Consider the following 12,403-nt stretch of genomic DNA (forward strand, 5'->3'; position numbering starts at 1 on the left):
TGTGAAAATACCCAACTGCTGCTAGACCAGCACCCAGGTACATAATGGCAGCTGCGGAAGTCACTGGTGGAACCACATCCTGGAAAGTGCTTTTCCCCCACCTCTGCCTTTCCTCAACTGCTTAAATGACTTGTTATTAAATGAGTCAGCACTGACCACTTCAAACACCCTTCCTGACTTGTGTTGCCAAAAACTTTCCATAAAAAAAAATAAAATCCAAAATAATTAGACTGGAAATGGGTAGCAGCAGTGAAGGAAATGTCTAGATTTTTGAAGAATGCCATACTACTTATGCATGGAACACTGAACTAAAGACACCTATCCAGAAGAAGAAAATTCTACTTATTTTAAAGAAAATTGTGGTGTTTGACCCCAGAAGCCCCATTTTCTGAACTGCATGCCACATGCTTTGCAAAATAGTGTACAATGATTCTTTTCACAGTAGAGCTATGTATATAGTAAAGAAGTATTAGCACATATGCTTAATACTGCAACTTAAATCTATCATCTTCTTTTGTCATTTGTGGCACTTCTAGAAATAGGCTGCATCAGGGTCTGAATAGACTCCAAGAGTAATTTCTCCCAGTGAAAAAACAGGAATCTTATACCACTGTTGGTAGCAAATATACTCTGTTACAACATAGTCTATGCGAAAAAAAAAAAATCAAACAAAACAACCCTCACGTTTGCTGACTAAGAACAAGCAGTCAAACACACGTTTGCAACGTTAAAATCAGGACGATGTACTGTACAGCACATGAATTTAATAACAATCAATGCAGCTTTTTTTTCCTTAAAGAAAAGATTTAGCTCCTCACGAAAGATTGAAAGTGAGTTTGTCAGACAGAGCACCTTTTGTTTCCTCTTTGCTTAAAGTAGTGAAAAGCAGTAGCAACGTTCTGATTGTTTTTTTCAGTAGTATACAATTATCACACTTCTCAGCTTTTAACAAAATGGTAAACTGTAAAGTTAACTTCACAGCAAGAAAAAAGCCCTTTGCAAGTGTATTTCCACAAGCAAAAAAACAAAGTCCTGAAGGTTACTGCCATACACAGCTTATGCAGAATCTAAAAACAAATTCTGAGACTAAGTACTGTATAAACACCATTTTGCATAAATTCCCAAACAAAGCCAGCCAGTGAGATCTCTACTGAACAACCTAAATGAAACCGTACAGACAGAACTGATTAGCCACTACAGTAAGTGGGGCATTTTAGGAGTCAAGTGTAGAGAGCTACTGCTGACACCATCAGCAACTTCAGCCTGGATCTGAACAGAGCTCAGTGCTCACGCTTCAAAGGAACAAGCTTGTCTGGAATCCTTTAGCAGCAAAAGAGTAAGCTCTGAGTGTTCACAAATGCTCAGACACCTTACCCTGCATACAGAGGAAGTGAAAGCTGCTTATTCCTTCTGGAAGATGCTGTCACAGGTTTTGTGGTCAATGAAAAATTATACATGACATATTACATGTCCAACAAACCCACAGAGAAGTAAAATCATTGTTATTAAAGAGTATTCCAGAGAAATAAGAACGTGCACATCTTCATTTAAATCTGTTAAAAGTAAGAATTTAACATTTGCAACTACATTCAGCTTTTGCAATTGGATGTGTTTCTGATTGCTCTTAAGCTTCCTAAAAGAGGTCTCCATATTTTACCTCAGTTGTTTCAGGACTAGGAAATTTATTTAACTTTACTTTGCCTTGGAACAAGTGGTTCGGGCTTTGCAGAACTGACTGATTTCTCCAAACAGAAAAATAAATATACGTTACCATGATAAGTACAGAGACACAATTACCAATCACAAACCCTTCCAGCAGCCCAGCTGTACAAATGCAAAACAAGGCTTATCACATTTGTTTCCAGATCGGCTATGATGGTATAAACACAACTCGACCTCACCAGGACTAGTTATTTTTGTATATCTGTTACATACTGCCTAAAGATTTTGTACAGATAGCTTTTTACTAGCTAACTTTAATGATCAGTGCCCAAAGCACAAAAACTCCATCCAGCAAACACTGTGCTGTTTTCATAGATTATTTTTCAAGGAAGAAAATTTTATGGGGTATGTCAAACGCCAATTTTGTAACTAAATATTGCCAAAGACCGACTTTGTAACTAAAAAACCCAACAAAAACCCCACCGACGTCGAAGTGGTAGGCAAACAATTACTTAGCAGACCGATTTTTATTTTATTTTAAGGTCATTTAGCACTGTGAGGGAGACGTTAAAAGGTCACCAAGACACAGTCTGCGTATTACTGAACTTCATAAAATCGGACACTACCCTGCGACGCGGTTAGAGCTCCAATCCATGCAGCGCTCAAGCCAGACCGCGAAAACACAAAGCTCCGCCAAAGCCCCTGGAAGACGAGCGCTCTCGCCAGCGCCAAGCTCCGAGGAAAGGAGCGCGCTCCCACGCGGACAGCCGCCAGGCGGGAGGCTCGGGAAGCCGGGAGCACCCGAGCGGCGGGGCAGTCCCTCCGCCCGCCACCCACCGCGGCATCCCGGGGCTCGCCCCGCCGGCGGCACCGCAGCGCCCGGCGTTACGCAACGCTCCCCGCGACCTTGCGGGGAACTTCGGAGCCTGTCTGGGGACGGACGTGCGAGCGGCATCACCCTCACGGCCCCCGCTCGGCCAGCCGCCGCCGGCCGGCGGGACCCCGGGACGGGAAGAAGGGAGGGAGGGAGGGAGGAAGGGGGAGCGGCTCGGAGCAGCCACCCCCGCCCGCGCGGCCGGACAGAGGGGGCTCCGGAGCGCCGCAACTCGAGCGCGCAAACTTCGGCGGCGGCGGCCGAGCCCCGTCCCGAGCGGGCGGCGGGAGGCGGTCAGAGCCTCCCAGCAGGAGCCAGCGCTGCCGCCCGCCTCTCGAGGGCTGCGGGGCGGGGGATGGGGGGCGCAGGTGTCTCGCGGCAGCATTCCTACCTGCGACACCAGCGGCACCAGCGTCTGCTCCACGGAGCGCGTGCGGATCTCCAGCCCCGCGTCCGCGCCCAGTCCCGACGAGGACGACGAGGAGACGCCGCTGCTGCTGCACGGGGACGTGGCCATAGCGGGGGAGCCGGGCCGGGACCCCCCGCCGCCGCCACGCACGCTCCCGCACGGCCGACCCTTCTCCCGGCGCTCCGCTCCGCTTCCCTCCGCGCCGCTCCGCCCCCGCGGCCGCCACCGCCCCCTCTCCCGTTCCCTGCCCGAACGCCGGGCGAAGCCGCGCGCGCGCGCTCAGCCAAGCAGCCCCCCCTTCCCCGCCCTTGGCGGCCCCTTCCACGCCCCTCGGGACGGGATGGATTTAAAGAGGCAGCTCGCGCTTCTGCGCTTCCCGCCCCTCCGCGGAGCCGGATCCCGGTGTTTGCCGCCTACTCTCGTGCCCCTCCTTTCCCGCGCCCGTAGCCCCCCGCCCCACCCCGCAGCCGGCGGAGGAGGGGAAGCTGGGAGTCGTCCCGCCACCACGGCTGCCAGCGGGGGTTTCCCTGCCGGTCTCGCCCGAGGCAGGCTGGCGGGTGCAGGCAGAGGATCTGTGCCCGAGTGGGGAAAGCGGACCAGGCAGTGGTTGAGGGGCTCTGATGGCCCCGAGGAGGCAGGAGTCCGATCCGGTCACCGGGGCAGCAGCGGGGCTGCAGCGGCTCCGGCTGGCGCGAACCCCGGGAAGGGTGGTCCCGGTCGGGAAGTGAGGGGCGCCGGTGTGGGGGCCAGGGAGAGGCAGCCGGGGAGCCGCTCTCTTTCTGAGGAGGGCTGCAGTCACGGTTCGCGTACTTTATAGCATGGGGGAAGGGGCCCTGATGGGTGTTTCGAACTAAACGCCATCAGCTTTTCTTAGCAGCCTTTAGGGCGAGGAGGCAAAAGGCTTCTCCTGGCTTTGAGTGATTTGTATTCCATACCTGGCGCACGGGCTGCTCTCAGAGAATAGCTGTCGTGGGCATCCGGGTTTGCCCAGCCCTGGTGCTAAAGCAGAGCACCTATGATCGATCTAGCAAGAAGGCGGCAAAAGTAATTCAAAGGAATAAAAATGGTTTGGTTTGTGTTGCGAGTTGGGGGATTTTTGTTGTTGTTCTGGTTTGGCATGGGCTAAACTCACTTCACGTTACTTAGTACCCTGTATTTGAAAAGTAGCAGGACCTGGATGCTTTCAGGTCTGATTTGGCTGTATGTATTTGGTATGGCTGGCTCTTCTACAGGCTTGTCTGCACAAAATTGTGGAAAGGGAATGGAGCTCTTCTGGCTGTGATCCAAACCACCGAGGTGTGAAGCAGATCCAACCCAACACTCGGGTCACTCGATGCAGTGCTGTGTATGAGAGAGCAAGCCCTGTGTAGGGTCTGGGACAGTAAATCACTTTAACTTAGCTACTTAGTTTCCTGGTCAGAACTGAGGATTTGTATTTGACTGCTCAGCTCTCACACAACACAACTCTGTAGCAGTGTCTTTGGCTTTTTTATGTTTTCAATCAAGGACTTTGTATCATTTTGTGTCTTCAGAAAGATTTCTGACCCATTTTGCACAAAGCATCTTTTCCACAATTTTGAAACATAGACATAAGATAAAGGACAATATTTGTTGTCCTTTGGAGTCCTATGGAGTTATCCATATTTATTAAAAAAGAAAATTGCCTGAGCTGCAAGTATAACCCTAGATAACAATATGACCCTATTCCTAGCTCTTCAGGAAATTGATTTCCAACATGGTCTCATATTTTCTAAAATGACATCTTATATAACATCAAGTGTTACAGGAGAGAACTGAAGGCTTAAACCTGCCATGGCACAAAAACATCTGAATGATGATGTAGACTTGAAATTAATGCTAGTCTTGCTTGACCAAAGGGGTTTAAAGCACACTTGAGATTTCTTTTTTTTTTTCTCCTAAACTTTTCATTTTCATGCAACATCTTTCATTCTTTTTCAGGTAATTTGTTTTTCCTCTCAATACCCAGATTCTAAGCCTTGCCAACAATTGTTGTTTTCTTTTACCTTTTGGTAGAGTACTGAGGGCAGGGTTGGTTGCAGCCTCCCCAGGACTGTGAACTGGTACTGGAGACTTCTGGATCATATGAGGTGAAGCATCCACCAGACAAAGTGTCAGTAATACCAGACAGAAGTGCATTCCTTTGCCCTCTTCCTCCTGTTTTTCCCACTCATTGACTATTTTACGAATATTGCTGTAATACAGATTAACTATGTCATCAACATCTACAGATACAAATCTACAATTCACATCAGAAATTAACTAGAAGCATATGCACACTTGGATGCACAAGTGGTTTATAATTTGACAGTTTGTGTCACTTAATTTCAAAGACAGCTGCCTATCATCTTCAACACAATAACAGATCAGACGTCCCAGGGATGATGTTTTCTGATTGAAAGCCGAGTTAGTAGCAGAGGTTAATGATTAATTTTAAAGATTGTAGCTTCTCTTTGAAAAAGAAGACAAGTTTACTATAAAAGATACTGGCAAAAATAGTTTAAAAATAATTTCCTACACTTATTGGACAAACAGTAGGAACTTTGCAATACCTTTCTGCAGACGGAAGTCTTGGTCCCAATCTACCACGCTCTTTTGCTGCTTCCATTTTGTTTTCAGTAGAGAAGCAGCATTAGTGGGTGGTACTAGAGACAACACTGTCTAGTTCTCCCACTTCTCTTCCTAACATGCTTCCAGTTTAAACATGGAAACCACATGCTCTGCTTCTGAAATCCTGTGCTAGGCAAACAGAATGCATGTTGTGATGTTTTTAATATAACACGATTGAAAAGCTCTAGCATACTGCAGACTAATGTCTTTGAAGACACCTTGAGGAGATCTTCAAACATCATAGCCTGGAGCTTAATTGTGCTTTTTAATTATGTTAAGACAATTTGAATGAGGCAGAGTGATAGATTGCAACCACACCTTTGGCATGCCAACACATACCTCTGAGGGAGCACACTGCAATGCACAGCACTAGACTATTTTGCATACAATCATCTTCAGCCCATGTAATGGATTCAGGAAAGCAATAGCCCATCACCCCAGAAAGAACATCCCTCATGCCTGTACGATGTGAGGACCACCCACTGGCCATGGCAGTCTCGAGGTACCACTTGAGTTAGCATTAACTCTGCTTCGAATCTGAAAATCATTTGAAGTGTTAAGATAGAGGACAAGAGTAATGCCTAATGGACTATATTTCTAACTTCATGATTTGCCAGCGCTCAAGGAGAAGGAAGGGATTCGTATCCTCATAGCATTATCAACGTGTTATATTGTCCCTCCTTGTATTGTTTCCAAACTTCACTCAAGGAGGTGACACCTGTTGCTCTGCCTACGATCCCCCACAAGCTTGGGTTCTGTGACTGGTGGCAGGTTCTCACACACAGAGTAAACCATTTTTCCCTCATCTAGCTCTTCATCTTTATTGTTCCTATCTGAAGCACCTTTTATAGGAGATAACATTACTACCCAGAACGGTGCTCTGCCAAAGTTCTCAGACTAAAGTGATGACCCCCACACCCTGACAATGACAGTGCTCCTGAGAAGGATGGTTGTTTTGAACCTTTATGTGTAGCTAGGCCTCTGACCATGGATGCTCGCCTCTTAGCTTTGATGGGAATTATATGAAATGTACTAATGGGTGTACTGAGCGAATCTTATACTACCTGTGCCATGGCTTGTCAGCCTCAGTTTGATGGAGTAGCTGGCATCTGCTCTTACCTTCTAGCTAAGACGTGTGTGCTACCTGATCTGTTTAAAGCAAAACAAGATGGGTAATGCTTTAACAGTTTATATTATGCTTTTGCTAATCCAGTCATTTTGACCAGAATAAGGTCAGTGGTGAAAACAGAAACCTTTTTCACATGAAGAAACCTTCCTTAGGAAACAGGTTTTATAGTTGTTCTGTATGTGATGTTGAGGCACATACAGGAAAGCAGATGCCATTTAGCCAGTCAAGACAGGATTGAACTTGTGAACTTTGAAGAGGAGCCTAACAGTTTCTGTCCACAAGGAGCAGTTGGTCTAGGAAGCGCAAACTGCAGGGAGAACAAGGAAATACTGATAAAGGCCAGCTGATGGGATCAGAGGGCTTTTCAGTAAATGTTGATAATGAGCACTTTTCCACACATGTTAATAATGAATGAGATAAGACACAGGAATTAGCTACATTAATAAAACTTTGAGGTTGAATTCCAAGGAGTAATTGCTCTTTATCCTCCCATAGAGAGCATCCCAGATATCCAAGGGTGAGAGGAAGCGGTGCCTCCATTGCTTCCTTATCTCCGAGCTGCAGTCTGGAAAGCAGAGCTGAGTGAGCTAAGTGTCAGATTGCTTTCTTTCTCTTTCCTCCAGGTAAGATTAAAGTTATAGCAGTGTGGGAGGGGAAAGTGCATCAATCATCTTTCCAGATGAAATTTACAAATCCACTTTAAGCTTTTCCCTTGATTACTTCTAGTTTCCTCTAAAACTTGACAAAGTCATAGTTCTTTTTGTTTCAGTGGGGATGTTTTGCAGGCAACTTGTGAAATTAGTAATTTTAAAGACGGCTAAAAATGTTAGGCTTTTGGGAAAAGTCAAAAGATGGTAGACAAGCGTTGCGTGAAATGTCTAATCCTGATTATTAGTAGTTATTAACTCTAAAATACATTACACTTCTTTATAAAACCAATCAATCTTTTATGTTTGCTTCATGCCATATAGTAAAATACTTTACAAAGACTACATTACGTTTTTTTTACATGGAGAACATTTTATGTGACTGTACACTGACTATATTTTTTTGCCATTTTTATGAATTTACTAGTTTCACAGTGGGATTACAGTAATTATTACAGAAACTATGAAGAAGAGGGGATATAGAAGTAATGTATAGACATATCTGAAGGACTACATGTCCTACTAGTGTCTGTTTTTATTCTGACTGTTTATCCAGAATGCCTGTGTGCCCATGCAGCCAGAGAGTGATTTCAAGCACTGGCTCCCTTTTTGTTTATGAAGTGGTAGCTGTTAAAATCTTCAGCAAGTAACAGCTGTTTGGCCATGCTACCAAATGTGGTACACCTCTAAACCACTTCTGTTCCCTATTACTGTGGAAAATGAGAAACCTTGTTTGGATGGTCAGATACTGATAGCCCATCATGGCTTGACTGCCTCTTTTAGAGACCACTTATGAATTGAGTTACCCATGCTAGTTCTCCAAGAAACTTAAGGACTCAGTACACTTCATCAGTCCCAGCACCATCAAGAGACTTCTGTAATGAGTAGCAGTTTTTGAGAATACATCGAGCCGTAAAACATATGTTTCCTGTGACATACTGAAAGCAAAGAACACAGAAGCTTGAGTCAACCTATCAAAATTAAAGAAAGATCATTAAAGTCGGGGTCTGAAGAAAATATCCTACCTTTTCACTGATGTTTCCTACCCAAGCCATCTACAGTTGTAGTAGATGTGTGTCTGAGGTAAGGAAGAGCAAGGGAACAAGTTGCAATCCTGTAAGGCTTTGCTTTTTTAATGATGAGAGTTTTTGTTAAGGAAAGATGTATACTGGATAATGTATAATGGATGCTGCTAGAGTCGCACAAGACTGTCCATTGTAAGACCCATGTTTTTGGCTGTATATACATATGCTAAGTTTCAAAACTTTGGTGTTTTCTCCAGCAGGTGTTTGTCTTAGAATGTGTTGTTCTTTTATTTTTTCAGAAGAAATTATGTTATCCTGAATTAAAAGAAAATAAAACAGAAGAAGTGAGGTTAGGGCAAAAAAGGCATTTATCAAAGCTGCATAATTCTTATCATTGTTTTGCTGAGATCTAGGCTAGCCCACAAAGGTGAAATTTAATGACATGTATGTAAATGAGATGGGACAGTCAAAGAAATGCCTTCTGTACTTTCTGTAACAGTATTTCTAAATTTACCTGAAGAATAAATTTGTGAAAACTTATTTTTATATGTTTTGAAGGATTTATTTGTTGACTACCAAGTAAATTTTCTGACACTTCTACATACATTGAGTGGGACTGGTTTTTTTGAGAGCCTAGAATAGGGGTCAAATGTAAGGAGTAGGAATAAATGAGAATAGGACAGGCTGAAGGAGAGCACAGCAAGTGATAGGAGAATAAGGGCCCAGCTGCAAGGGAAACACGTAACAAGAAGCAAGTACTGTGCTAGTCAGAGATTTTGGTGTTCTCCAGCTGCAGGAATTACCTTCACCAAGTCTTATGTGGGACAAGTGGGACTCAATGATCTTAGAGGTCTTATCCAACCTAAATAATTCTTTGCTTCTGTGACAGACAGGGACTTGTGATTGTTGGACAGGTATAACGTATTGCGGGAGAAGCTGAGGCTGCTCTGTAGTCAAGCCTGGTGTTTTTTTCCTTTATTTAGAATTTCCTTGTGCTGTCCTTTAATACATATTACTGATGTATGGACTGGAGTCTAACACCCACATTGGTGTGACAACTTTTGGAGGTAAAAAGTCTCATCAGTTTAGCTTCAGCTGTGAACTTGGCCTTATTTCAAAACGACATCTGAAAAATACAGTTTCAACTTGAACTGTAGGTAGGAATTCATGTGCAGTTTTATAAAATCATACCCTAGGAATAGGAGAGTACAGGACCCTTTTCAGACTAACACTCTATAGATTTATCAATGCATTACTATACTCTTCAAAACTCAGTGCTGCTGTAACATTTCAGGCAAAATCACCTAGATGACCAGTTCCTAGATGCTAAGTAAAAATTTGGGATTTTTGTCTTGCAGTCCATGAAGTTTTTCTTTCATGCATATATATTTTTCAAAGAACTATGTCTGAGGCTCATTCATTACATCTAGGACCTTGTTCTAAACAGGAGCTAGCACACTAGTTTTAGAAGTCATAAGCAGCCTTGAAATAAGCAGGTACACGATAATCATCCCTCATGAAAGTCTTAAACTGACCTGTAGTTAGGATTGGGAATAAGCTTTTGATGCCAAAACTTTTACCTCTTTCAAACCTGCTATCATCCTAGCACTGAGTGGTATTTTCTGGGGCTTTTTAACTGTTCCTATGGGTTTAAAATAAATGTGGAGGATTAAAGGTTTGAAGAAATCTCTAGCCTGCAAAATCTTTAAGAGCATTTGCCACCTAGCAACAGCCAAGAACGTGTGTTTCCTTCGAACAATCTGCAATTGTGTGATTCAGAAGAAATCTCCACAGTGTTTATAACTGCAATTGTAATTTATGTAGGAAGGGAAAATGCAGCAAAAGGCTCTGGTTACATCACTGACAAAAGGATTTCATTACCATAAGAAGTCCCTAACAGGGTGACAAATAATCAAGATCAAAAAGAATGTGTGAGACCAGCAGAAAGGGAAACAATGACGTTCCTATTATAGCTGTGGCCTTTGCAATAAATGATATGTCAGCTTTTTCATTTTGAATTGTGCTGAATAACTTAGTGATTTTAATTCATCAGCAAATGAATACTTAGATTAGAAGCTATTTTCTTTTCAAATGTGCATTTGCTAATTTAGTCATGCAATAAATACCACATTCCTTGAAAAGTGTGTGTTATTTTTAGAGATACCGTTTATAGATATTAATGATTTAAAACCACAGATACTCTGTTAGTTTGCACAGATATGTGCAGAAAGTATGGTAATTATATGAGAGGAAGGGTAATTGCAACATGCATGAGCTGGCTGGCTATCAAAGTCCCATTGGTCTGCATTTTGTGATGCTAATGAGATAGTAGGGAAAAATTACACAGATGCTAATGCACATGGGTTGTACTTAGATGATTCACATGCATAAGTCTTTACAATGTCTAAGAATATGCTTTACTGGGTATCAGTTATCCCAGTTGCTCTGTTTTCCTCAAGGTTTTCTTTTCACCTCCTTAAAGAAAAAAAAATGGGGGATACTTAAAGACACTGCATCTTTCATACCTTCCAGACCTCCGAACCATGTACACTTGTTAAGGAATTTTACCCATGTGACATTGTTAAATTAACCTGGATCTGTTTAAAGAAAAAAAGGAGCTTCTAAACTTATGTTCATGGTATTACTTAAAATTACTTATTAACAGGGTACTAAAACCCACTTTGTTTCAGTATATGTTCTTTTTAAAACATGCTTCTCGGTTAACAAACTAACTTAAGCCCAACAAAGACGTTACTAATATACATTACAACAAAATACTTCTAATGTTAAAAAATAGACGGTGTGTTGTTGCTAACCTCTTACAGGCAGCTGGTAGGATTCAATTCTGTTTCTGGCAGCAGGAAAGTACATGCTGAAGTATCAGAATTAGAGCAGAAAATTGTAAGTGCAGCTGAAATGGAAGGGGAAGCGGCAAGCTATTGCCAAGGGAGCACAAGCACTTTTGAAATAAGCACATTCAGTGAGTTTATACTAAATATTAAAAGTTCCAGAAAGCATAACGTAAATAACTGAAAATTTAGAACCCTCTCTTTTTCAGTCATGTTCAAAGTACTAAAAGCATTTCTTAGAACGTGATATTTGTACTGAATTGCCAGTACAAATTGCAATATCAGACATTTTTGGAAAACGTCATAATGTAGATAGGCCCTAACAGGCAAAAGTTTTGAAAGCAAAATGAGTTGTTGGGGTTAAGGAGCACATTGACAGAATGTTTTTTTGCTGTACTTACTAACAGTGGTCCTGACCTGGCAATTCTTCCACTGATGTACATTGGTGTGGTGCCAGATGAGGACTGCATGTTCAGGTGTGCTTGGGACACTGTATATGTTCCTCTAATAGGAATAAATTTGCAGATCACAGGTGGAAGGCACTTAAAAGTCCAAGCTTTCTCATTTCACAGTTGGTCTATTCTAGCAATCAGAATATGAAATCTAATTGTCTACTTTGTATAAGGAGAAAATAGTTTCCTAATCAAATGTTTCTTTGATTCTGCCATAAAGGATGGCAAAAGTTCTGCTTCTCTGGAGAGAAAACAAACCAATCAATAGGAGACAATTTGTGTTTTCAGAGTTCCAGGATTCATGTCAGCTATTTAGCCTGCAAGTTGTTTCAGGATTCTCAGGACTTCATTTAGTGTCTATACCTATATCTGTACCTATTTTGATTTCTTACAACACTATGTATCTTACCAGGCAGCATAATTAGAAAAATATCACTCTATTTAAAACAGTGTATTTTTTGAAACTTAAAATATCACAGAGTAATATGTAATCAATAATTACATCCTGATGGAATTGCTCTGCACTCTGCCTGTCATGCTCAAATACTGATATGCATTGAGTAGGGAATCTCAGCCCTTTCAGCAGAAACTGTGCAACAACTGTATTTTATCTACCTCTCTGTCCTTCTCAAGAGTTATGATCAAGGTGCCGAGGGGATACAACAAATGGTAATATTCTTTTAGCTCTAGCAGAGCTTCTCCTTGACTTTGAAAGATAGATGATTAAA

The 12,403-nt window shown here is 42.6% G+C and overlaps 1 protein-coding gene across 1 annotated transcript in view; it reads right to left on the bottom strand.

Moving 5' to 3' along the window:
• CTNNAL1 (catenin alpha like 1) overlaps window positions 1–3,151 on the bottom strand; it is a 59,846-nt gene extending 56,695 nt beyond the window's left edge. The window contains exon 1 of the mRNA XM_064658938.1: window positions 2,928–3,151. Within this exon, the coding sequence (XP_064515008.1) occupies window positions 2,928–3,053 (126 nt within the window). The 5' untranslated portion in view covers window positions 3,054–3,151. The remainder of the gene's footprint in view (window positions 1–2,927) is intronic.
• Between the last annotated feature and the right edge of the window lie 9,252 nt (window positions 3,152–12,403).

This window comes from Pseudopipra pipra, chromosome 1, assembly GCF_036250125.1.
Source record: "Pseudopipra pipra isolate bDixPip1 chromosome 1, bDixPip1.hap1, whole genome shotgun sequence".
Classification (NCBI taxonomy): domain Eukaryota; kingdom Metazoa; phylum Chordata; class Aves; order Passeriformes; family Pipridae; genus Pseudopipra; species Pseudopipra pipra.